The 24,365-nt window shown below is 56.7% G+C and overlaps 2 protein-coding genes across 2 annotated transcripts; one reads left to right on the forward strand and one right to left on the reverse strand.

Moving 5' to 3' along the window:
- The first annotated feature begins 423 nt into the window (after positions 1-423).
- On the forward strand, positions 424-13,862 carry PSKH1 (protein serine kinase H1). The gene is made up of 2 exons (XM_054397194.1): positions 424-1,368; positions 13,545-13,862. The coding sequence occupies exons 1-2, from the start codon at positions 424-426 to the stop codon at positions 13,860-13,862; spliced, it is 1,263 nt and encodes a 420-aa protein (XP_054253169.1).
- Positions 13,863-20,586: 6,724 nt separating this feature from the next.
- Positions 20,587-22,526, reverse strand: CTRL (chymotrypsin like). Its single transcript, XM_054397202.1, has 7 exons — positions 22,475-22,526; positions 22,246-22,349; positions 22,034-22,113; positions 21,697-21,775; positions 21,401-21,581; positions 20,891-21,024; positions 20,587-20,748 (listed from the first exon to the last, which is right to left on the reverse strand). The coding sequence occupies exons 1-7, from the start codon at positions 22,524-22,526 to the stop codon at positions 20,587-20,589; spliced, it is 792 nt and encodes a 263-aa protein (XP_054253177.1).
- Between the last annotated feature and the right edge of the window lie 1,839 nt (positions 22,527-24,365).

The following is a 24,365-nucleotide window of genomic DNA, read 5'->3' on the forward strand; positions in this document are numbered from 1 at the left end:
TTCAGAGCCTGAGGAAGTTGAGCAGATTAAACAAAGTGAAGGAAAATGTTCAGTTCTTCCCTTAGTTTGTTTTTATTAAATCATTGGGGCAGGACAAGATCTCCAGGGCTCTTTTCCAATCTCGGCTGTTCTGTGACACTGATTCAGTGCTGAGCTGGGAGCATTTAATAAATGCTCCTCTGTGATTGCCACAGACACCTGCTCTGCCCCTGGCTGCTGTCTGTAGTTTGTATGGTACCAGGGCTCCACTGAGACGTCAGCCACCTGTACTGTTTGGAACTTCCCCACCTTGCCTCCTCTTGATCTGTTTCTTCCCATTCTTTCCCTAAGGTGCAGATGTGGGCGTTGCCTCAGGTGTGGTTCCCACTGCTGCTGCTGCTGCCCTGGGAAAATGCCTTGACGGGGCACTAACCCCCTTCAGTGATGGGCTGTGGGACAAGCAAAGTGCTGCCTGAGCCCCCCACAGACGTGCAGCTGGACCTGGTGAAGAAGGTGGAGCCTTACATGGGCCATAGTGACATCTACAAGCACTTCATCAGGGATGAGCGTGGGTCCGCTATCCGAGCCGGCTGCCCCTCCCCGCCGCAGCTCGCTCAGCCCTGCGCGGGCAGCCCCCCGCCCGCCCAGGCTGCACAGCCTGAGCCCCGCCGCAGCAAGGTGGCCAAGTACCGTGCCAAGTTCGACCCCAGGGTGACGGCCAAGTACGACATCAAGGCCCTGATTGGCAGGGGCAGCTTCAGCCGCGTGGTGCGGGTGGAGCACAAGGCCACCAAGCAGCCCTACGCCATCAAGATGATCGAGACCAGGTACCGGGAGGGGCGGGAGGTGTGCGAGTCGGAGCTGAGCGTGCTGCGGCGCGTGCGCCACACCAACATCATCCAGCTGATCGAGGTCTTCGAGACCCACGACCGCGTCTACATGGTGATGGAGCTGGCCACCGGCGGTGAGCTCTTCGACCGCATCATCGCCAAGGGCTCCTTCACCGAGCGGGACGCCACGCGCGTACTGCAGATGGTGCTGGACGGGGTGCGGTACTTGCACACGCTGGGCATCACCCACCGTGACCTGAAGCCCGAGAACCTGCTCTACTACCACCCGGGCACTGACTCCAAGATCATGATCACCGACTTCGGGCTGGCCAGCGCACGCAAGAAGGGAGACGACTGCCTGATGAAGACCACCTGTGGCACCCCAGAGTACATCGCCCCTGAGATCCTGGTCAGGAAGCCCTACACGAACTCTGTGGACATGTGGGCGCTGGGTGTCATCTCCTACATCCTGCTGAGCGGCACCATGCCCTTTGAGGACGACAACCGCACCCGCCTGTACCGGCAGATCCTGAAGGGCAAATACAGTTACTCAGGAGAGGTGAGTCCTGGGGGAAGTCAGACGAGAGGCTCCCCACAGGGGGGATTCTGTGCTGACCAGAAGCAGGGCGGTGCAGGGCAGTGACGTTACCAGGCTGAAAAAAAATTGGTGGTTCTGGCTCTGCCCCAATCTCCTTCTGCAGCAAGGTGACCCTGAGTGGGTGAGGGACAGGCTGTGGGTGTTGCTTACCTGGACTTCACTAAAGCCTTGGACACCAGGTCCCACAGCATCCTGGAGAACCTGGCTGCCCAGGGCTTGCAGGGGACAAGGCTTTGCTGGATAAATGCTGAGGCTGGGCAGAGAGTGGTGGGCAATGGAGTGAAATCCAGTTGGCAGCTGGTCACCAGTGGTGTCCCCAGGGCTTGGTGCTGGGCACAGTTCTCTTCAATCTTTTCATCAGTGATCTGGGTGAGGGATCAAGGGGTCTGTAAGTTTGCAGATGACACCAAGCTGGATGGCAGTGTTGATCTGCTTGAGGATAGGAAGGCTCTGCAAAGGGACCTGGCCAGGCTGGATCCATGGGCTGAGATCAACAGTGTGTGTTTGGGCATAGTGGGAGATCCTGGGCTGCATCCAAAGCAGTGACCAACAGGACAGGGAGTGGATTCTGCCCCTCTGCTCTGCTCTGTTGAGACCCCACCTGCAGCACTGCCTCCAGTTTTGGAGCCCCCAGCACAAGAAGGACCTGGAGCTGCTGGAGAGAGTCCAGAGAAAGGCACCAAGATGGTCAAAGGCTGGAGAATCTCCCCTATGGGGACAGGCTGGGAGAGTGGGACTGTTCAGCCTGGAGAAGAGAAGGCTCCAGGGAGATCTTAGAGCAGCCTTCCAGTACTTGAATGGGCTCCAGAAGAGCTGGGGAGGGACTTTTGCCAAGGGCTGGGAGTGCCAGGATGAGGGACAATGGCTTTGAGCTGGGAGAGGGGAGATTGAGACTGGAGATGAGGAAGAAATTGTTGGCAGTGAGGGTGGGGAGACACTGGCACAGGTTGCCCAGGGAGGCTGTGATTGCCTCCTCCCTGGAGATGTTTAAGGCCAGGCTGGATGAGGCCTTGAGCAAGCTGGGCTGGTGGGAGGTGTCCCTGCCCGTGGTAAAGGGTTGGAACTGGGAGACCTTTGAGGTCCCTTCCAACCCAAGCCGTTGTGTGCCAGCAATGAGGCTGTTGAGAAGTTGGTCCTGGTTTCTTTGGAGCAGGAATGGGCAGAATGTTTTTCTGTGCTACAGACCGTGCCTGTCTGGGGTGCATGCAGTAGCAGAGATTTCATGGGAACATGTTGCTCCTTCTCTGTCTTGTGAACTTTGAGGCTGTGGGGTGGAGGAGGGAGTGTAAGAAAATGTGAAGTGCCCAGAGCTGGCAGCCTGAACTGGGACAGTTGTGGCTGGGCAGCAGGCAGTGTCGTGCAGCACCCTCAGCTCACTGAGCAGCGGTGTTGAGCCCCATGTGGTGAAAGGTCTGGTCAAAGCCTGGTCAGAGGACAAAGCTGTATTGAGAGAGGAATAAAAGCCAAGATGCAGGCTGACCTGAGAAGCAGCTCCATCTTCTTGGAAAAACCCAAGTGAGGCCGTGTCCAGCTCATCTAATTGCTTTCTTAGCACTGCTCTCCTCTCCTGGAGTGTGAGGGCTGCCTGAAGAGGCTCTTAGCAGATCAGGAGGAGATAATAATAGGTTATTCAGGTGGTGCTGACATCACCGCTCTGATTATCTCTTGTGTCTCCTTCTGTGCTTTCTGAGCTGCTGGGAGTAATGGCCGGGTGAGGAGTGCAGAAGAGCTTTTGGCATTGCAACTTGGTGTGCTTCTCCTCTGGGCCTCTCTGGGCAGGGCTCTGCTGGGCTACAGTCGTGCTCTCTGCCTTGTTCTGCTAGAGCTCATTTGAAGGACGAGTTTGCAACATTTTAATTGAAATCTTGGGGATAAAGCTGAGTTCTGGGGGTCTTTTTGGAGCTTCAAAATCTGAGGAATAAAGCTGGAACCCCTTTCACCCCTGTCCTTTGAATTTGCAAGTGCAAGGGGCTGTCGTTCTGCTGCCAAGACAGGCTCTGGTCTTGGTTCAAAGCTGCTCCTTCTGCTGCGTGCTGGTGCTTTGATGTTGCTTCACACACCTGGGAAGGTTGCTGGAAGAAGAGGAAGATAATATCTGGTTAAATTGGGAAGTTGAGCTACGCTCTCTGGTTTGTGCTGCTTTTGATACCTGACCTGGGCTGATCAGGTGCCCTTGTGGTGTGCTTCTGTTGATGAAGTAGCTTTGTGTGGTGTGCTCATTAGGGGGGAGGTTGGGGTGGGAATGGCTCTTCATCAGCTTCAACCCAAAGAGCTTGTTCTAAACAATGGTGCCAGTGGGCACTCTGCGAAACACAGACTCCCTGAGGTGTTTGGCTTGAGCAGTCTGGGCTGGTGGGAGCTGTCCCTGCCCATGGCAGGGGGTTGGAACTGGATGAGCTTTGAGGTCCCTTCCAGCCCAAACCATTCTAGGATTTTATGATGGCAGATTTTGAATCCGTGTTTGTGGCCCTTACTTGCCTGACCATAGCAGTCTCTGAGACCATGTTTTAGCCGCCTTGGGAGAAGAGAGAGGTTTGTAGGGAGAGCAGCTGCTCTGCTTTTGCCTTCCAAACCACATCAGGTGGTTGAAGTGTTTTACAGCAGCCCTGTTGGGAGAGATGTGCCTGCATTTATTAATAAAAAGTTGACATTTTGTTTCCCCCTGTAAGCAGAACCTCTTTTTTTATATAAATTGCTGAGGCCTTTGCCTGGACAAAGAAAGAAGGGGAAAAAAAAACAACTCAATTTTCCACAAAATGTGCTTTTGCCTCGGCTGGGGCTGGTAGGATGCAGTGGGTTTTGAAGTGCAGCACCCAAAGTGTTGGTGAGACGCAGTCTGATGGCCCTGCCTTGAAAAGGGCACAGTGCTCTGCTTTGAAGAGCTGCAGCACTTGAGCAGGATGAAAGCGATCCTCTGGCAGCCCTGCACAAAGCACAAATGGACCTCTCCTGGCTTCTGCTCTCTCTTCCCTTTCAGCACAGCGGCTCTGTGGGTGTCAGCAGAGGGCATTTGTGTTGCCTCATGCACGCCTGGGAGCTGAAGTGTTTGTCCAGATCTCTCCTGCTGCAGGAGTGGACATCTTGGGCTCTCTGAAGCATAATAAGGTTAATTAAAACCTGGAAAATCCTCCAGCTGCGCAGCTCAGTGACCAGGCTGCTGCAGCACTTGGTCGTGCTGTGTTGGAAAACAATTCATGTGCTGGGAGAGAAAGGCCTGTGCCCGGGAGAGGCCCTGGGAACCAGGCTGTCCACTGGGATTGACTCCACTTTGCTTTGCCTGCCTCCTGAAGCTTCTGGGGAGGTTGCTTCCTCTGATGGGATTGCTGTGTCACAAGGCAGGGACTAGCAAGGTGGGGGTGGGGTCCATTGCTGCACCTCTGGGCCCTAATAGAAGCCTGGTGGTGGTGGAATGGTCTTTCTGCAGAGTTAGGGATGTAGGGACAAAGGGACATTGGTAGGGTAGGAGAAGAGTATGAAGCTGTCTCAGTGCAGAATGTGACAGAAAGGGTTTGAAGCTTCAGCCACCACTGATGGCCTTGACTCCTTCACAGCTCCCTAAACACACACAGTTCCTTTTCTGCCTTTGCCTGATGTTGTTCCTTTGCTTTCTAACTACAGCTGTCTCCTCCCTGTTGTTGGAGATCAGCACCACAGGGCAAATCCCTGCTTGAAGGTCAGCTGCTCCTGGGGGAGCTCTTGGGCAGGGTCTGGTTCTGTGGTGGCTGTGACACAGGTGGGAGCTGTGCAAAGCAGGGCTGTGAGCAGGTCCCCTGTTGCAGACCCTTTTGAGGCAGCTGGACTTGACAGAATTTGAACACTCTGTTGAACATTGGCTCAGAATTCCTCTGCCCACTGTAGTTGAGTGTGCTCCTGCCCTATGATGAGCCAAAGGAGGAGTTACTCGTGCAGTTCAATGAGGACAAGTGTAGAGCTCTGCACCTGGGGAGGAGCAACTCCAGGAACCAGCACAGCCCAGGGGTTGTCCTGCTGGAAAGCAGCTCCATGCAGAAAGGCCTTGGAGTGCTGGTGGGCAGCAAGTTCTGTATGGGACAGCAAAGTGCCCTTTGGGGCCAAGATGGCCAAGGGCATCCTGGAGTGCAGCCATGAGAATGTGGCCAGCAGGGCTGGGGAGGTTCTGCTGCCCCTCTGCTCTGCCCTGCTGAGACCACAGCTGGGATGCTGTGTCCACTTCTGGAGAGACAGAGACCTGCTGGAGAGAGTCCAGGGGAGGCTATGAGGATGCTGAAGGGCCTGGAACATCTCTGCTGTGGAGAAAGGCTGAGAGCCCTGGGGGGTGTTTAGTCTGGAGAGGAGAAGGCTGAGAGGGATCTGATCAATGTCTGTAAATAGCTGGGGGGTGGGTGCCAGGATGAAGGTGCCAGGCTCCTAGGGGTGGTGCCCAAGGACAGCACAAGGACCAACAGGGATGAGCTGGAAACCAGGAGGTTCCACCTGAACAGGAGGAGAAAATTTCTGGTGTGAGGGTGCTGGAGGCCTGGAGCAGACTGCCCAGAGAGTTTGTGGAGTCTCCTTCTCTGGATGTGTTCCTGTGTGACCTGCCCTAGGTGACCCTAGGGGCCTGGACTCTTGTCTCCAGAGGTCCCTTCCAACCCCTACCATTCTGTGATCAGAATATGGGCCAGACTCACAGACTGGTGGGAAGGGACCTTTCAGGCTCATCTAGCCCACCCTTCCTGCAGCCAGCAGGGACATCTGCAGCTGGAGCAGGTTGCTCACAGCCCCAGTCACTGCACTGGTGCCAGCCAGGGGGCAGCTTCCACCTCTCTGGGCAACCTGGGCCAGGCTCTCCCCACCCTCAGTGTCAAACATTTCTCCCTTTTCTCCAGCCTGGATCTCCCTCTTGGAACTCACAAGACAGCAAGTCAGGAGTTTTGCTTCAGACACTTTCTGCAGCTGAAAAGAGATTTCAGCTATTTTGGGGGAACTTCTGGTTCTGTCTAAAAAGATGCTTCCTAAACCCAGAGTTTTTCTTGGTAGCCTCTTTATCTAATACCTGAAATCCCTAAATCTGCCAAGGTTGCAGCTGAAGATCTCAGGCTGGCAGAGCCAAGGGAATCGGGTTGGCTGTTAGGAGCTGGTAGAGGTGGCTCTAACCAACAGTGCTCTGAGCCCTGCAGCTCAGGCTCCAAAAGATGGAACCTGGAGATACCTCCAGGAGGATATCTCCAGGTTCCCTCTTTTGGAGCCTGAGCTTCAGGGCTGATTCTTCTGCTCCCTCCCCACCCCCCATTCCCAGCCCCCTGCTGAGTGCCAAGAGAGAAATGCCAGGCATGTTTTCCAGCCTGTTTGTGCTCCAGGGGTGCTTGTATGGATGTCCCTGCAGACTGAGCTTTCCCTAATGCATCAGATTAGTGCTGGCTGCTGAGGCAGGAGCCATGCTGGCCAGCTGAGCAGAGCCAGAATGTTCTGGTGGTGGCTGTCAGGAGAGACCTGCTGTTAGCATGGTGTGCCCCTGCCTGCTGCTGTGGCTGTGTGCCTGCAGCTCAGCAACTTCCATCAGCACCACACACCCTGCCCAGCAGCTGCAGCTAGCGCTGCACACAGGCTGAGGGATTAACCAAAGGGTTTGATTTTTGTGCCTAACAAGAATGGAGCTGTCCCAGAGGGAAGGGATTTGCATGTTTCCTGCCTTTGTCCACACCTGAGGACTCATTTCTAAGAGGTTCTTTCAGTCTGGTCTTGTTGAGAGTGGTTGTGTAGCTCAGACATAGGACTGACTCTAAAGGGCTTCTTCTAGAGCTGCTGGTAGGAATGCCTGAGTGAGAGGGTTGAGCTTGTTCCACTTTGTCCTTCATCATTCCTTTTTATTAGCTTTTAGCTATAGAAGCTTCAGAAATTCTTGGTGGCATTGTTAAGCTCAAGCTTTCGCTCAAGAGGCTGATGCTGTGAAATGAAGGAAGCTGGCTTGGCTTTTGGTTGAGAATGAGAAGTGAGTGCATGGCACAGTCACCTGCCACCAGCCATCACCTTAGAGGGGCCTGGACACTCTGCATGGATGGACCAAGGCCAATGGAATGAGGCTCAACAAAGCCAAGTGCTGGGTCCTGCACTTGTGTCACAGCAACACCAGGAATGCTCCAGGCTGGGGGCAGAGTGTTTGGAAAGTGCCCAGCAGAGAAGGACCTGGGGGTGCTGGGTGACAGCAGCTGAAGATGAGCCCAGGGGGTGCCTAGGTGGGCAAGAAGGGCACCAGCAGCCTGGCCTGGATCAGCAATGGTGTGGGCAGCAGGAGCAGGGCAGGGATTGTCCGCTTGGAATGGGCACTGATGAGGACACAGCTCAAATCCTGGGTTCAGTTCTGGGTCCCTCACTCCCAGAAGGACAATGAGGAGCTGGAGCAGGTCCAGAGAAGGGCAACAAAGCTGGGGAAGGGTCTGGAGAACAGGGCTGGTGAAGAGCAGCTGAGAGAGCTGGAGGTGTTGAGCCTGGAGAAGAGGAGGCTGAGGGGAGACCTCATTGCTCTCTACAGCTCCTGAGAGGAGGCTGGAGCCAGGTGGGGGTTGGGCTCTTCTTCTGAGAAACAAGCCATGGGACAAGAGGAAACAGCTTCAAGTTGCCCCAGGGGAGATTTAGGTTGGACAAGAGGAACAATTTCCTCACTGAAGGAGTGGTTAATCCCTGGCCCAGGCTGCCTAGGGCAGTGGTGGAGTCCCTATGCCTGGGGGGGTTTCAAAGCCATGGAAATGTGGTGCTGAGGGCCATAGGTTGGCATTGTTAGGTTGATGGTTGGACTGGGTGACCTGACAGCTCTTTTCCAGCCTAAAGCAATCTATGATTCTGAAAGTCAGAGGAGCTCCTGTGCCACCAGTGCTTGGCAGAGGGGCTTGGTGAGGTTGGGTCTGCACTGCAGGTGTCTGTAGCTCTTTCACTCGAGCCCTGCATGGCCTGAGCAGGCCCTGCTTGGAAAGGTGCTGCAGCACCACACCCTTGTGGTAGACACCTCTCTGTGTGCTGTGCCAGGCTCCTGGAGCTCAGCCTACCTCATCTGGCACAGGTTGCCCAGGGAGGCTGTGGCTGCCCCCTCCCTCGAGGTGTTCCAGGCCAGGCTGGATGAGGCCTTGAGCAAGGTGGGCTGGCAGGAGGTGTCCCTGTCCATGGCAGGGGGGTGGAACTGGATGAGCTTTGAGGTCCCTTCCCACCCAAACCATTCTATGAATACCTGTGGAAATCTCTGACTCTTTCCCCTCTTTGGTGGCAGTCCCCAGCAGGGCTTGGTGACCTCCTCTTTTCTCCTGTATTCTTCTGGGTCCAGATCTCCTGAGCCTGAGCTTTCCCAGTCCCCAGTTTCTCAGCCAGGTTACTGTCCCCTGTGTCAAACTGGAGATTGCTGACACATTTGTAGGAGGTGAAGCCACCCCAGCTAAAACTGGGGGGGTTTAGATGCCCCATTTCAACACACCTGGGTATTTCCCTGGGCATTCCAGCTGAAGAGGTGTCCCTGGCTGTATGGAGGAGCTCTGTGCTCCTGGGTTTGAAGGTGCTGGAGCTTTGCAGCGTGGCTCTGGCTGAGCAGTCGGAGCTTATGCAGGGCACGTGGGCTGGCTGCTTCCACTCCTGACACTGGGGTATGGAAGTTCACAGCACCAGATGGCTGCACAGCCTTAAAATGCTCTGGATTATTGAAGGGCTGTTGTGTTTTCCTCTTTCATCCTTCCCTTATTTCTCCTTCTCCTTGCACCAACAAATTAATGCTGAGTGCTTGGTAAGGTCCTGTGCAGGCTTGAGCCCATCACAGCTTTTCCTTGGCACTGTTTTGGTTCCAGCCCTGTTTTGTTGCTTCATTTTGATCAACTGTTTGCAGCTGCTGCAGGGCTGAGAGGTGACCAGGACTGTGGGAGCCTTGTTACTGGAGCTTCAGCAGGGTTCTAGGCTGGCCAGCATCTTACTTCACCATCTTATGGTTGCTGTCCCTGACCTGCCTTTCTTTTTCTACTATCAGATAGGAGCCTGTGCCAGTGTCTCCTCACCCTCGCTGCCAAGAATTTCTTCCTCATCTTCAGGCTCAGTCTCCCCTCTTCCAGCTCAAAGCTGTTGCCTCTTGCCCTGGTCAGAAGTCCCTCCCCAGCTCTCCTGGAGCCTCTTCAGGTGCTGGAAGGCTGCTCTAAGGTCTCACTGGAGCCTTCTCCTCTCCGGGCTGAACATCCCCAGCTCTCAGAGCAGGAGAACAAGGCACTGGTTGTTCCTGCACTAACAGCCCCTCAATAGCTGCTGTGCTGCTGTGAATACCAAGCAGGGGTGGCTGTGGGGCTTCATCACACAGGGTCCAGCACTGCACAGTCATCCAGCAAGAGCACTTTTTGCACTCTTGCTTTGCCTCCTCCCCCTCCAAACTCAGAGCTGAAATAAAACACAGCTCACTTGAGAGCTCTTCAGGCACTGCAAAGGAGGCTGCTTTGCCCAGGGTTTATTGTCTGGCAGGGCTGAAGTTGTGGACTGGCAGTGTGCCCCATGTGGTGTGCAGCTCAGTTCAGGAGATGGCTTTGCAGCAGCCACTGCTGCTCCTGTGGGGCCAGGGCTGCACAGCTCCACCAGCAGAGTTCCTCCTGCTGTCATCAAGGCTGTAGGACAGACTGTAGTGGTGGATTCGTGCTTGACTGAAGTGCTGCTAATTCTGGACTGTGTGGCAGCTGCTCACTGGGGCTGGTGGAACTGCAGCCATCTGGTGAATCACACCAAGGGACATCAGCTGGAAAGCTCAGCAGGAAAACCACAGACTCACAGAATGGGTTGAGTTGGAGAAGCCCCCCAGGGTCACCCAGTCCAACCAACAACCCAACACCACCATGGCCACTAAACCCCTAGTGCCATGGCCTCACAGTTCTGGAACACCTCCAGGCATGGGGACTCCACCACCTCCCTGGGCAGCCTCTGCCAATCCCTGACCACTCTTGCACCAAATAAATTGTTCCTCATCTCCAACCTAAGCCTCCCCTGGCACAATTTCAGGCCGTTTCCTCTCCTTCTATCACCTGAGACTAGGGAGAAGAGCCCAACACCCACTTAGCCGCAGCCTCCTCTCAGGAGCCGTAGAGAGCAATGAGGTTTCCCCTCAGCCTCCTCTTCTCCAGTCTCAACACCCTCGGCTCCCTCAGCTGCTCCTCCCCAGCCCTCTTCTCCAGACCCTTCAGGGGACTGAAGCACCTCTGCTCTGAGGCCAGACTGGGAGAGTTGGGATTGTTCAGCCTAGAGAAGAGAAGGCTTTGGGGAGACCTTGTTGTGACCTTCCATACACAGAGGGGTTTGTAAGAAAACTGGGGAGGGACTCTGCTAGGAGGAAAGTTGAAGGCTTTGCACCAGTCCAGCTTAATGAAAGCTGCAGAAGACTCAGCTCCCAAGAGGAGCCCATTGGATTGCTCATCACTCCAATTACTCTGCTGTCACCACCAACAGTGAATGTGGAGAACCTGCAATTAGCTTCCCCTTCTGGTCAGCAAACACAAATCAGTTTATTGATCTGTTTGTGCAGCCCCAGGTGTCCTTTGCTGCACCATACACACACTTCTTTGGGCTTATTACACTGAAGCTTTTCCTCTAAAAATACGTGAGACCACCTTCTGCTGAAGCTGAGTGCAAGGAATTCAGCAATTTTCAAGCCTAGTCTCTGGAGAAGTGTGTCCTCTCTCCACAAACCTTGCAGCAGTTGTCACATCAAGAGTTTTGACTTAGCAAACCTGCATGAGCCCTTCTGATCATAGAATCACAGAACCACAGAGCTGTTGGAAGAGACCTTGGAGATCACCAAGCCCAACCACTCCCCCAGAGCTCACACTGCCACCACTGCTGCTGATCCACCACCGGTGAGCCACATCCCTCAGCACCACATCCAGGCAGCTTTTATACCCTTTCAAGGGAACTGAACCACCTCCCTGGGCAGCCTGGGACAGTGCCTGACAACCTTTGCTGGAAAGAGATTTTTCCTCATGTCCAACCTGAATCTGGCACAGCTTGAGGCCATTTCCTCTTGCCCTGTTGCTTGTTACTGGGGAGAAGAGACCAACCCCACCTGGCTCCAGCCACTGCTATAGAGAGCAGTGAGATCTCCTCTCAGCCTCTTCTTCTCCAGGCTCAACACCCCCAGCTCCCTCAGTTGCTCCTCCCCAGCCCTGTTCTCCAGACACCTCCCCAGCTTTGTTGCCCTTCTCTGGACATGCTCCAGCCCCTCATTGTCCTTCTTGGAGTGAGGGACCCAAAACTGACCCTAGCATGGGGACCATCCTGCCTGTCACTGTGAAATGCCCCTGGATTAAGTCTCTTGCTTCTGAGTCTTTCAAAAGAGGAAATTGCTTTTGGTGGCAGTGGATTGCAGCCCTCCTGGAGATCAGGGCATGTCTTTTTGAGACCTTTTGTGCAGGAACATGGCATTGTGTCTGCCTCTGCTGCTTGATGGGCCCCAAATTTTAAACTGGCTCACCAAACAGAGAGAGGAGTGAAGACCCAGAAGTGTTTCTTTCTGCTTTCCCCCCTGACAGAGCTGGCTGTGTGCATGACCTTCATTATTGCACTGAGATCTTCCTTCCATTGCATGGGGTCATGGACCACAAGTTCCGCATCAGCCAGCAACGTGCCCTGGGAGCCAAGAAGGCCAATGGTCTCCTGGGTGTCATTAAGAAGAGTGTGGCCAGCAGCTCGAGGGAGAAATAGCAGTAATTAACTGAGTTTGTTTCATTAACCCCATAATTTTATCAAATATTTCCTTTCTGTTTCCTTTGTAAGCCTTCAAGGGAAATTCCTTACACCTAACACACAGATGGGATCATGGAATCATTTCAGCTGGAAAAGATGTTCAACCATTCTCTAACCGTACCAAGGCTGGTGCTACCCTACAGCCCTCAGCACCGCATCTCTTGGAAACACCTCCAGGGATGGGCATTCAGCCACCTCCCTCGGCAGCCTGTGCCAGGCTTTGAGAAACCTTTCAGGGAAGGAGTTTCTTCTAATGTCTAACCTAAACCTGCCCTGGGGCAACTTGAGGCCATTTCCTCTTGTACTATCACTTGCTTCTTGTTAGAAGAAACCAACCCCACCTGGCTCCAGCCTCCTCTCAGGGAGCTGTAGAGAGCAATGAGGTCTCCCTCAGCCTCCTCTTCTCCACACTAAACGTCCCCAGCTCCCTCAGCTGCTCCTCCCCAGCCCTCTTCTCCAGACCTGTCCCTATGTGAATGCCTAGATGTGGATGTTTGGAACAGCTGATATGCTCTTCCCAGCTGGGCTGAGGTGGCTGTTCTAGGGTTGATCAGTAGCAACATCCTCCAGATTTCCATGCGGGAGTGAGACCAAGTCCCATGGCAGAAAGAGCCCCCAGGGCTTGGTTTCAGGGCTTGCTTGCTAGCTGTGCATCTGAAGAGGAAGGGTCAGAAGAGAGCCAGGGCTCTGGTGTCAGAGTCTGTCCTCTGTGAGAAGGTGATGCAAGCAGTGATGACTGCATCAGATACAGGGCAGTGGGCCTGTGGGGGCTGCAGTGGGATGTGGTTGCAGTTCTTGTAGCAGCTGTGTGGTTTGGGATGGTGATGTGAGAAGATGAGCTGGGAGGCCTCACGGCCAGCAGCTGCAGTGGGTTGTAGGCCTGTGTTGTGTGTCTGTGGTGCAGTAGCTGGAGGAAGCAGGGCATGGGTGTATGATTGCTGGGGAAGATGAGGCCGGACAAGGGGGTGAAGGGACCTGGCAGCTCAGAATGTCCATCTGTGTGTGTCTGCAGGGACAGGGACAAGACCACAGGATGGTCTGGTGTCTGGAGGAACAAAAAAGGCCCAGCCAGTTGCTGGAGAGTCTAGTGGTAGAGTAAGCCCACTTGGATCTGTAGATGTCTGTGGTCTTGGGGCACTGGGGAACCTGGGACTCAGGTCAGCTACTGGGCAGGCTGTGCCTGAGCCCAGCTGCACCTCTGTCCCTGTCCCCCCAATCCACCTCTGGAGGGGTTGGTGTCCACTTCTCCTGGGGCAGGAGTGGTGTCTGCTTCTTGGGCATGTGCTGTTGGCTACAGCCTGGGAGATCTGAGGATGAAGGAGAGGAAGGAGGAAGCAGGATGCCCTGAAGCACCTTTTGTGGATGGGAGGAATGAATCCATCAGCAAAGCTCTGCTGGGCCCTTTCCCTCTCATGGCCTCTTTTGTGTTTCAGCCCTGGCCCAGCGTGTCCAACCTGGCCAAGGACTTCATCGACCGGCTGCTGACGGTGGACCCCGGGGACCGGATGACAGCCCTGCAGGCGCTGAAGCACCCCTGGGTGGTCAGCATGGCTGCCTCCTCCTCCATGAAGAATCTGCACCGCTCCATCTCGCAGAACCTGCTGAAGAGGGCCTCCTCCCGCTGCCAGAGCACCAAGTCGGCGCAGTCCACCCGCTCCAGCCGCTCCACCCGCTCCAACAAGTCTCGGCGGGTGAGGGAGAGGGAGCTGCGGGAGCTCAACCTGCGCTACCAGCAGCACTACACTGGCTGAGCCGTGTCGCGCCCGCCGCCGCTCCCTGCCGGCCGCCTCCCCCGGCGCTGCGCTCTGCCGCCAGCAGCCAGGCTCTTCCCTCCCTCCTTCCCTCTAGGTGTCCCCATCCGTGAGGAGCTGTCCCCCCCGCTGCAGGGGATAGCAGCCTGGACAGGCTGGAGAATTGGGCAGAGGGCAGCCTCATGAGGTTCAACCAGGGCAAGGGTAGGGTCCTGCACCTGGGGAGGAGCAACCCTCTGCAGCAGAGGGTGACCTGCTGGAAAGCAGCTCCACAGAGAAGGACCTGGGAGTGCTGGGGGACAAGTTCACCATGAGCCAGCAATGTGATTTCATGGCCAAGAAGGCAAATGGTCTCCTGGGGTGCACTCAGAAGACTCAGCATGTCAAGGGAGGTTCTCCTCCCATCTACTCTGCCCTGGTGAGGGCACATCTGGAGGCCTGGGTCCATTTCTGGGCTCCCCAGTCAAAAGAGACAGGGAACTGCTGGAGGGAGTCCAAGGGAGGCTTCAAAGCTGCGGTGGGGCCTGGAGCAGCTCTGTGAGGAGCAAAGGCCCTGGGGCTGAGAGCCTGCAGAAGAGCAGCCCCAGAGGGGATCTCATCAATGCTCAGCAAGAGCTGAAGGAGCTGTGGGGGACAAGAGGCTGGGGCCAAACTCTGCTCGGTGGTACCCAGGGACAGGCCAAGGGGCAGTGGACACAAACTGGAACCCATGACGTTCCATCTGAGCAGGAAGAGAAAGTTGTTTGGTGTGAGGGTGCTGGAGGCCTGGAGCAGGCTTCCCAGAGAGGTTGTGGAGTCTCCTTCTCTGCAGAGCTTCCAATCCCCCCTGGCCATTGTGCTCCTGGGCAAGCTGCTGTGGGTGCCCTGCTTGAGCAGGGACTGGGTGAGCTCCAGAGCTCCCTTCCAACCTCTGCCATTTGGTGATTCTGTGAATCTCATGGTGTCCTTCCCACCCTGCGAGCTGTGCCGTGGGGTCTCACACAGGAAACAGGACAAGAGCCTTCAGTAAAACACAGATGATGGAGCCATGTGGGGAGAGGAGCTGGTTCTGTAGCCCAGGAGAATGGTTGTCCATGGTTATTCATTCCAGGGTGTGTAGTTTCTCTCCCTTGTACTTGAGGAGGAAGTCCCTGCCTGTGCCCGGGGGTGTGTGTGTAACCATGGGTGGGAATGGGGCTGGGTGGCAGTTTCACAGTCCCCAGCCCCAGGCTGGGTTAGTCAGAGCCTGCTGAAGCTGGGATGAGTCAGCTTCTGCAGGGTAGCTGTGACTCAGCAGAGTGCTGCCCACCAGCTCCTGGCCCAGGCGATGCCAGGCAGGTTTGGGTGAGGGCTGCCAGGTGTCCCCCTAGGGCCTGCCACCCACCAGGTGATGTCAGGGCCCTACCTGAGCAGGGGGAGGGCTGCCCTGCAGCCTGGATGGCCACAAACCTGAAGTGCTGTGGGCCTGGAGCTGCAGTCTGGTGCTTTGATCGGGGAGGGAGGGGGGCGGGGGGGGGGGGGTTGGTGGGAGGCTCCTGAAAGAGGGGTGGAAGAGGGTCGTGGTCCTGCAGGAGCTTGGTGGTGTGCTGAGAGGTGTCTCTGGCACAGCAGAGTTTTGGGGGGTTCCTTGCTGTCCCCCTTAAATTACCCTTCCCCTGTCTGCAGCAAGCCCAGTGCCTGCCCTGCAGGGTTTGTTCCTGCCTGGCCCTGTCATTCCTGCACCTATCTTGCACCCTTCAGAGTGGCCTTCCTGGCCATGGCACTTCACCAAACCCTCTGTGGTTCCAGCTGCTGCTCCCTGGCTGCAAATGTTATGGATCTTCCTGCTCCATGTGCCTGTTGTGCCCCAGTGCAGCCACCCCTGCTCTGGGATAGGGGAATGGTGGTGGAGCTGTTGGGATGGCCACAAATGACTCCGTAGCATCAGTGTAGGTGGAGGCCCAGTCCTGGAGTGTCAGCAGAAACAATGCCCTGGAGATGTTGCATGGACACCTCAGAGCTGTTAGGTGTGACAGATGCCTTTCAGGTTCCCTTATGCTGGGGGCCTCTTGTGAAGGAGCTCTTGGGGAAGGTGGCTGCTGTGGAGCCAGGCTTTGTGCAAGCCTGATGAGATATCTTCTCACTTAGTCAGAGCAGCAGAGCAGGGCAGCAGTCTGAGGGTGGATTGGGCCTCTTGTGAAGGCAGAGTAAGAGAGTGCATACAAAACTGTGTGATTAGCTTCCTGCTGTGCCCTAGGGAGGTGCTTGCTTAGCTCTGGGCTGGAGGTGCAGGCTGTGCAAGCTCAGGATGGGGAGCATGGCCTTCCCACCCAGCACTGACCTCTGCTCCTGGCTTGGAGTCTCAGCAAGCTTTGCAGTGGTGCCTCACATCTCCAGGTAGCTCTGACTCAGCTGGCCATGGCTCTTGGACAGCAAAGAGCAAAGCAGCACAGCCTCGGTGGGAGCAGCCTGGTCTCAGGCTGTGCTAAGGGAGAAAGGAGGTTCCTGGGGGTGTGCTTCCCAGCCCAGTGCTGGGATGGGCCGTGGGCACTGTGAACACAGCCTAAGTGTGGGGGCAATGTGCTGGATGAGACCTGGGGACAGGGAGTGCTAGTAGCAGAGGGGAGCTCCAGATCTTTTGTCTGGCTGTGCAGGTTGTGAGAACTGCCCTCACTGTGCCACATGCAGCTGGAATGGAATTGCCACAAACTGTGGGTTTGGCTCTGTGGTCTGGGAAGAAATAAGTGTCCCCAGGTGCTTCTCTCTGCTCAGGTAGCTTCTTCTGCCTCATTCCCATGAGCTAAAGGTGAGTCCTCCTTTGGGACAGGACACCAGCTTGGCACATTTGGCTTCGTAGACCATGCAGTGTCCCTCATATTGCTGCCAACAGCTCTGCAACAGCAGCAGCCAAGGCAAGCATCAGCTGGACCTTGTCCCTGCCCTGTAAGTTGGGAGCTGGCAGGATGCTCTCCAGGGGACTTCTGGGTTAGAGCTGCCACTGTTAAGAGCATTTGTGTTGGAGCACTGATCCCACTTGTCCGTACTGGGTGCTTTATGGTCCTCCTCAGGTGTTATTCATTAAAACAGGCATTCTGGAGACCACACTGATGAGCTGAGGCAAGACCTCTAGAGCTGAGGCCTTTCCTTGGAGCGAGCAGCCCATCAGAGTGCACAGACACTGTGCAGCTGTCTGCCCACACTGTTCCTTCATGCTCCCTGCCAGGGGGGATAAGCCAGGGTGGAGAGGAAGTCAGGACGTGGGGCTCTGCTCTGACCAGGCTCCTTTCTCCACCAAGCAGAACAAGAATCTTCTCAGGTGTGCCATTTTTTGCTTTGCTGCTGTCAGCCTTTGGTTTTCCAGCAGGAAGGGCCCAGGCTGGTGTGTGGTGGAACACATTCTGGGGAGCGAGCTGCTTGCAGCACAGCTTTCTGACACTGTTGTCTGTGACTGGTAGGGGAGCTGGCCACAGGGAGGATCTTTCACACACCAGCAGCACTGAGATGTTGCAACCTGCCTGGAGACCTCATCATGCATCTCCTTAGAAGGGAACGGCACCAAAGAGGGCCAAGTCCACCCCATAAGGGCATTTTTGGAGGGAAAGAACTCTGGCTCTGCAAACACGACATGGAACATCAGTGCAAGCCTGGGGGAAATCTGTATCAGCTTTCCTTCCATCATTTAATTCCTGGCCCAATCCTCCTTCTCTTTCTAAATGAAATGATTGCAGGAGCCCTCACACCCAGACAGCAGCCTGTGTGTGCTGAGGGGACACAGGCAGAGCCCCATCCAAGGGTCCCCTGGACTCCTCACTGAGTTTCTGCTTGCACTGTCTGCACACCTGTGATGGTCCAAGCACTGTGTAACAAGGTCCAGCTTAAGAACAATTCCCTGACGTCTGAAGATACTTCAAAATTATCTTTGTTCTGCTCAGATCCCTCCTTCTACTGGCCCCACGCTCACCTTGATGGTGCTTGGGTCCATGGGCTGTTTGATGATGCAGTAATGGTGCAGCCCCAGAGCTTCCACGGCCACATCTGTCCTCCACGAGCTCTGCACTGTGAATTATCTCCATCATCTCTCCTCAGGAATATCCACAGGAGCATCTCAGTGTCTCGGGAGTGTCTTGTGGGGGGTTTGTGAGCTAGAGTCCCCCCAGAATGGGGGTTTCTGCTCTTCCATTTAATTGTTTTAATCTCCTTCTTTGGCTCTTCATGGTGGCTCTTAACTTGGCCCACAGGGTGCTGTGGAAGACTTCCTCTAGTCCTGCATTAGCCAGGAGGACCCCTGCGAGCAGAGCCACACTCCAGGCCGTTGCTGAGTCGCAGTCTTGATGCTGGCTGTGGTGTGAGCCGGGGAGGGCTTTTGCTGTCAGGCTGCCCTGAAGTCCCAGTGGATCTGGAATGACATCTAGTGGCAGGCCTCACCTCCAGCCCTCTCCTGGATGACTTCTTCCAAAGAGGAATCTGGATTCGGTGTGCTGAGTGCTGGCCTTGGGCGACACTTGCAGATCTGGATCTTCTGCAACCCTCTCAGTGTGGCCCCATGTCCTCCTACACTGACCCTGGAGAGCAGCATTTTAGCCCACGCAGGGATGAGCAGGAATCCACAGGCACCCTCTGGAAGGGATGCTGAATGACAGGGAAAAGACCATCCCCAGTGTCTCAAGCAGAAGAGGAGGCTGAGGGAAGACCTCATTGCTCCCTACAGCTCCCTGAAAGGAGGTTGGAGCCAGGTGGGGTTGGACTCTTCTTCCAGGAAACAAGTGACAGGAGAAGTCCTCAAGTTGTCCAGGGGAACAATTTCTTCACTGAAGGAGTAGTTAAGCCCTGACTCAGGGCAGTGGTGGAGTCCCCAGCCCTGGAGGGGTTTCAGAGCTATGGAGAGGGCCATGGGTTAGCAGCACACTTGGCATTGTTGGGTTAATGGTTGGATCTCAAAGGACTTTTCCAGTCTAAACAAATCTGTGCTCACCAGCTCCCTGCCTTGGGAGACATCATAGGGGCCAGCAGGAGAGAGCAAAGCCTGATGATGCTGAGGCTGGAATCAGTACATTTTGGGATCTCTCTGTGGTGAGACCCAATGGGGCAGCTCAGGCTGTTTCTTCCTGGTCTGTTTTGTTCCAGGGAAGTGCAGTTTTGAGGAGAGGGAATGGTGGTTGGTTGTCTTTGGAAGTTGGCAGAGCTGTGTGAAGGCTTTGTCCTGGGGCTCTGGCTGCTCTCTTGGGGCAGAGAGTGACAGCGTCAAATGACGTGGCCTGGTGATTCCTGGAGGACTTTTCTCTCAGAGGGTTATTAGAAATGAACGTAAGAAGGTGTTCCAGGAGCGACAGGAGGCAGTGATGCAGGATGTGAAGCTGTGGGGTCCACAGCAAGGCAACGGGGATGCCTCGGCGCTGGCAGCTTTCCTGTGGCACTGCGGAAAGACCACTCCCAGGAAGCCCTCGGGCCGCAGGGCTCCCGGCTCCCAGCTCCCAGCACTATTGTTGGTCACTGCATTTGCAGCACTGGGCTGGAACAGTTTGTTGCTGGGTTGGATACCGTGCTGGTTTGGATGTGGTGCTGAGCTGAACGTCTTGCTGGGTTGGACACAGTGCTGGGTTGGATGTGGTGCTAGGTTGGACACGGTGCTGGGTTGGACACGGTGCTGGGTTGGACATGGTGCTGGGTTGGATTTGGTGCTGGGTTGGAGACAGTGCTGGGTTGGATGTGGTACTGGGCTGGCCATGATGATGAGCTGGTTGAGTCTCCTTGGCCTCCCAAGGGGCTGTTTTGGGAAGCATGCAGTCTTTAAGGAGTGTGCAGGATCTGAGCCTCTGCTGAGTCTGCAGCACTGTGCTCAATGTGTCCTGCGCAGCCCAGCTCTGCTCCTGCCCCCTGGGCTGGCTGCTGCAGGGTGCCACTGCCCAGCTGCCAGTGGTGGTCACTGAACACATCCAGAGCCTGCTCACCCCTCCTGACAGGTTCCTGGGGCACAGCAGAATGGTAGGGTTTGCTGGGTGAGTGCAGCTGCCAGGTCAGGAGCTGCCTGAGGAAGATCATAAAAGGAGAAACTTGTTGGGTGTGGGGGCACTGGAGGCCTGGAGCAGGCTACCCAGAGAGATTGTAGAGTCTCCTTGTCTGGAGAAATCCAAATCCAGCTGGATGTTGTGATCCTGGGCAAGCTGCTATGGGTGATTTTGCATGAGCAGAGGTCTGGACTGGGTGAGCTCCAGTCCCTTCCAAGCTGGGTGAGCTCCAGTCCCTTCCAACCCCACCATGCTTCGACTCTGTGAGGTGCAGGGCTGGGGTGTCCACAGGGTGAGATAAGCACTCAAAGCTCTTGCTGGAAGCAGGGTTTGTGGGGTGGATGGGCACCTTAGGATGTTTCTTCCATATTTCTTTGGCTGCAGGGTGGCAGACAGGGCTGAGAAATGCCGTGGTTCCTCCACAGCAACTCATCAGCTCCCTGGTGTTGCTGTGGGCAGCTTCCATGGGTGAACAGGCAAACTGGCACCAGGTGAAAAATGCAACCCCCTCTGAACCACCAGGTTGGGTTTTCGGGCACTGTATACCCAGTGGGTGCCAAGTTCCAGTTGTGGGAGGTGCTGGCATTCAGGCGAGGAGCACTCAACCACGGGGTGCACTTCGTCCACCCCAGGCTGCGTGGCGAGAGGGGAGGAGCCGGAGGCAGAGCTTGCACAAAGAGGAGACCTTTATTAGGATGTGGGGCTGGCTCCAGCCCGGTCCTGTGCCGGCTGTGCCGAGATGCGGTGCCCACGGGCGCCGCTTAACCCTGCGCCACGGTGTCGTCGATCCAGGAGCGGAAGTGGCTGACGCGGGTGTAGATGGCCGGCGTGTTGGTCCTGCAGTCGCCGGTGCCCCAGGAGACGATGCCGATCAGCATCCAGGAGTTGCCGTTGCGGATTACCAGAGGTCCGCCGGAGTCACCCTGTGGAGAGTACATCCCACTGAGCGGTCCCAGCTGTACTCCAAACTGGCCAGAGTTCAGATCTCCAGCTCCAAAGATGTAAGGCCCCCGCGCCCTCCTCCTCCTCCCATCCCTGCGGGGCAGCCGGCGTTCAGCTCCTTACCTGGCAGGAGCTGGCTCCCACGCCGCCGGCGCAGAGCATGGAGCTGGTGATTCTGTTGCCCCAGTACTGCTTGCACTGGCTCTGGGAGATCAGGGGCAGGGTCACCTGCTGCAGGCGGGATGCCAAGGCTTGGGCTGGAGAATACAAGCAACGTGAGAGCCATCCTGCTGTCTGGGGGGCTCCTGGAGCCTTTGGCAGCCTCCCAGGCTGCCCCCAAACACACGGTGCTGCAATGCAAAGCGCCGTCCCGCTCCATGCCAGTGGACCTCTTCTGGCAGGATTGTCTGGTGCATGCAGCCCCAACAAGAGCAGCCCAGTGCCCGTGGCGTCCCCCTGGGGTTCGCACGCTCCCCGCACCCCCACAGTGTGCCCACGTGTGCGTGTCCAGGCAGGCTCGCTCGACCACCCAGCACCCTGCATTGCACACACAGCATCACCCCCCGGGTGGCCCGGAGCCCCAGGGAAGGTCACCAGCCGTGCATGGCCCTCCTTGAAGCCACGCAGACCTACAGCTGGGGTTGAAGCGCCCCCAGCCGGTGGTGACACACTGGAGGTTGTTGGGCAGGTTGAGGTTGGCAGGGGGCAGGCAGATGGGGGACACGCGGGAGTTCAGCTGGGCAGGCGAGGAGAGCCTCAGCAGCGTGATGTCATTGTTGAGGGTGTTGGGGTTCCAGCTGGGGTGCGTGATGGCCTGGGAAGAAATACTGCAGTGCTTCAGCCCTGCCCTGCTGTGGGGCAGAGCTGCAGCCCCGTCCCGGGACCGTGGCCCCATCCCAGGGGCACGGCCACATCAACTTGTGCTTTACCCTGGCCACGGTCTTCACTTGCACGGACTGTGGTTGGGACAGGTCATATGCCCCGAGCACGACGACATGGGAATAGGGGCTGCAAGAGACAAGGGAGTCAGGGGGACCTGCAGTGGCCAGCACCCAGCCTGGCAGCAACCCCAGGGGCTGCCGCGGGCACCAGGTGCTGTGTGCCCAGGTGAAGCCACCATTGGGGACAGCCAGGGAGGAAAGCCCCAGGCTGCTCAGTTTTGCGGGTGTTGGCCCTTGGGGCTGCCCCTAGTGAATCCTAGCATGCCCCAAGGCCCTGCCGCATCTGGGTGGCACCACCATGGGCTGGCAGGCCCTGGCTCCTTACTTGAAGTTGCAGTGGGCAGCAGTGACCACCCAGTACTGGTTGATCAGGGAGCCGCCACAGAAGTGGGATCCAGAGCGGCTCTGGGGAGGAAGAGGGAGGAAGAGCTGGAGCTGGGCAGGCTGAGCCCCACTGAAGCTGTGGATGGGCAGAAGGGGTCCTGGGTCCCCTTCGCCATGCCACTCAGTGCTTCAGGGAGTGGGACAGTGCCATACCTGCAGGGACACCTGCCAGGGCCATGAGCCAGGGGTTGCGGTCTGCCCGTTGATGATCCTCTCAGTGGACTCCACCGAGGGGCTGATGGCTGGCACCCCGCAGCCTGTGGGACAGGCAGGGGCACAGAGGTCACCCTGAAAGCTCAGAGCTTGCCCCTGAGGGCTGGCCATGTCACCATCCCCAGGGTGTCTTGGTGCTGCTGCACCCCAAGGACCCCCCTGTGCTTACCTGAGACAGTGCTGACAATTGCCAAGCAGGCGAGTGCCCACATGAATGCCATCCTGGCAGGACAGTGCAGTGTGCTCGGGGCCACCAGCCTTATAGCCACCAGGAGCCATGTGGCTGGTAGCCAAGGCAGGTGAAGGTCCCCCCCTGCTGCCTTCTGCCAGCTGCAGGCAGTGCTGACAGGACAAACCTGGCACCTGCTTTGCCCTATGCAGTCTCCAGAGTCAGAAGGCAGCCTGGGGTGCTGAGCTGTGCCTGTTCTCACCGCAGCTTTTGGACTGCTGAAGGGGCAGACACCACAGAGCTGCACTGAGGGGCACGGGGGGCTGCTTGTGGGCACACAGTGGGGTGGCAGTGGGGCTGGACATATTGGAACAGATGCCAGTGCCTGGGGTGTGGAAGGTCATCCCTGTGCCCAAGTCCGTCTGAGATCAGTTGGCCCCAGAGGTGTTTTTCCATGTGGCCATGAAGCAATGTCCTGGGACAGTACCAGGCCCAGCTGGATGTTCCCAGGGCTCAGGGTCACCCCTTGAACCACAGCCCTGGTGCAGGTGAGTGTATCCCACAGCCCTGGGGAAGGTAGACACCTTTCCAGGGAGGCAGGAGCCACAGCCAGCTGGGCAGTCACACAGCCGGTCCCAGGATGGGTGGTGGAACCTTCCCAAAGTGAGGCAGAACTCACCCAAGTGCCCCCCACACTGCAGCTGTCAGAGCCACCTGCTGCTCCTCCCCATGGTCCTGCTGGGTGGCCTGTGCAGTTGGTGAGGAATTGGTTAATGGTCACATCCAGGTTGAGGGCTTGATGTCCAGAGGTGGAAGGAGGTACCTCCTCCAAGAACCTCATGAAGTGAGTTTCATGAGGTTCAAAAAAGCCAAGTACAAGGTCCTGCACCTGGGCTGGGCATCCCCCAGTATCAGTGCAGGCTGGGGATGGAGGGCCGGAGAGCAGCCCTGAGGAGAAGGACTTGGGTGTGCTGGGGGTGCTGAGCTGGAGAGGAGCTGGTATTGAGTGCTGGCAGCCCAGCCCCAGCCATGCCCTGGGCTGATCCCCAGCAGTGTGGGCAGCAGGGCAGGGAGGAGATTCTGCCCCTCTGCTGTGCTCTGCTGAGACCCCCCCCCCGGCAGTGCTGGGGCAGCTCTGGAGTCCTCAGCACAGACAGGGACCTGTTGGAGCAGGGCCAGAGCAGGCCACAGCAATGCTGGCAGGGCTGGAAGCACTCTGCTGTGAGGCCAGGCTGGGCTGGGGTTGTTCAGCCACTCTGTGACTTCATCCTGGACACAGGAGTCTCTAGGGGCTTCATCAACCCCCATCTCTGGGTGATGCTCCCAGGGTGGCAGCAGGAGCAGGGAGCCATTCCTGGGGCAATGCTAAGCAGAAGGATGGATCTTCCCCTCTCTGTGCCCCCACAGGCCCTGATCCCTCTCCTGACCCACAGTGGAGCAGAGCCTGGACGCTGCTGAGTGCGGAGTTCAGGGCTTTATTTTTAGCAGTGGTGCCACACGAGGACAGCAGGATGCAACCCACCACAAGGCAGGGAGCATGGCATAAGGGTGCAGGCAGAAAGCCAGGCCTTGTACCTGGTCTTCATGTGGCACCTTGGAAAGACAGGACCAAGGGCTGGAGAGCAGCAGAGGATGGAGGAAGAGCCCAGAGTGGTGCTGCACATGACAGAGGAACCTTGGGACACATCAAACACAGCCATGCTCTCCAAGAAGCTGGAGTCTTGGGCTCCAGTCGTGCCTTGGGTCATCGATGACAAGAGCTGGGCAGGTCAGAAGGAACTCGGGTCTGTTCTTTCCTGGTGGCAGGGGTGCCCTTCTTTGTGTCCATGAGCTAGCTGAGCTGCTCTCCCTCATCCATGCAGGGCCTAGGCCAGTGGAGCAGCAGCAGCAG

This window comes from Indicator indicator, chromosome 42 (assembly GCF_027791375.1).
Source record: "Indicator indicator isolate 239-I01 chromosome 42, UM_Iind_1.1, whole genome shotgun sequence".
NCBI classification, from domain to species: domain Eukaryota; kingdom Metazoa; phylum Chordata; class Aves; order Piciformes; family Indicatoridae; genus Indicator; species Indicator indicator.

Bases quoted from the DNA above. Each gene is read 5' to 3' on its own strand.
- PSKH1 (XM_054397194.1), top strand. From the start codon at position 424: ATGGGCTGTGGGACAAGCAAAGTGCTGCCTGAGCCCCCCACAGACGTG. The intron at 1,369-13,544 runs GTGAGTCCTGGG...TTTGTGTTTCAG, and splicing joins AATACAGTTACTCAGGAGAG to CCCTGGCCCAGCGTGTCCAA.
- CTRL (XM_054397202.1), bottom strand. From the start codon at position 22,526: ATGGCATTCATGTGGGCACTCGCCTGCTTGGCAATTGTCAGCACTGTC. The intron at 21,025-21,400 runs GTAGGTCTGCGT...TGTATTCTCCAG, and splicing joins GGGGCGCTTCAACCCCAGCT to CCCAAGCCTTGGCATCCCGC. The intron at 20,749-20,890 runs GTAAGGAGCTGA...TACTCTCCACAG, and splicing joins TGGGAGCCAGCTCCTGCCAG to GGTGACTCCGGCGGACCTCT.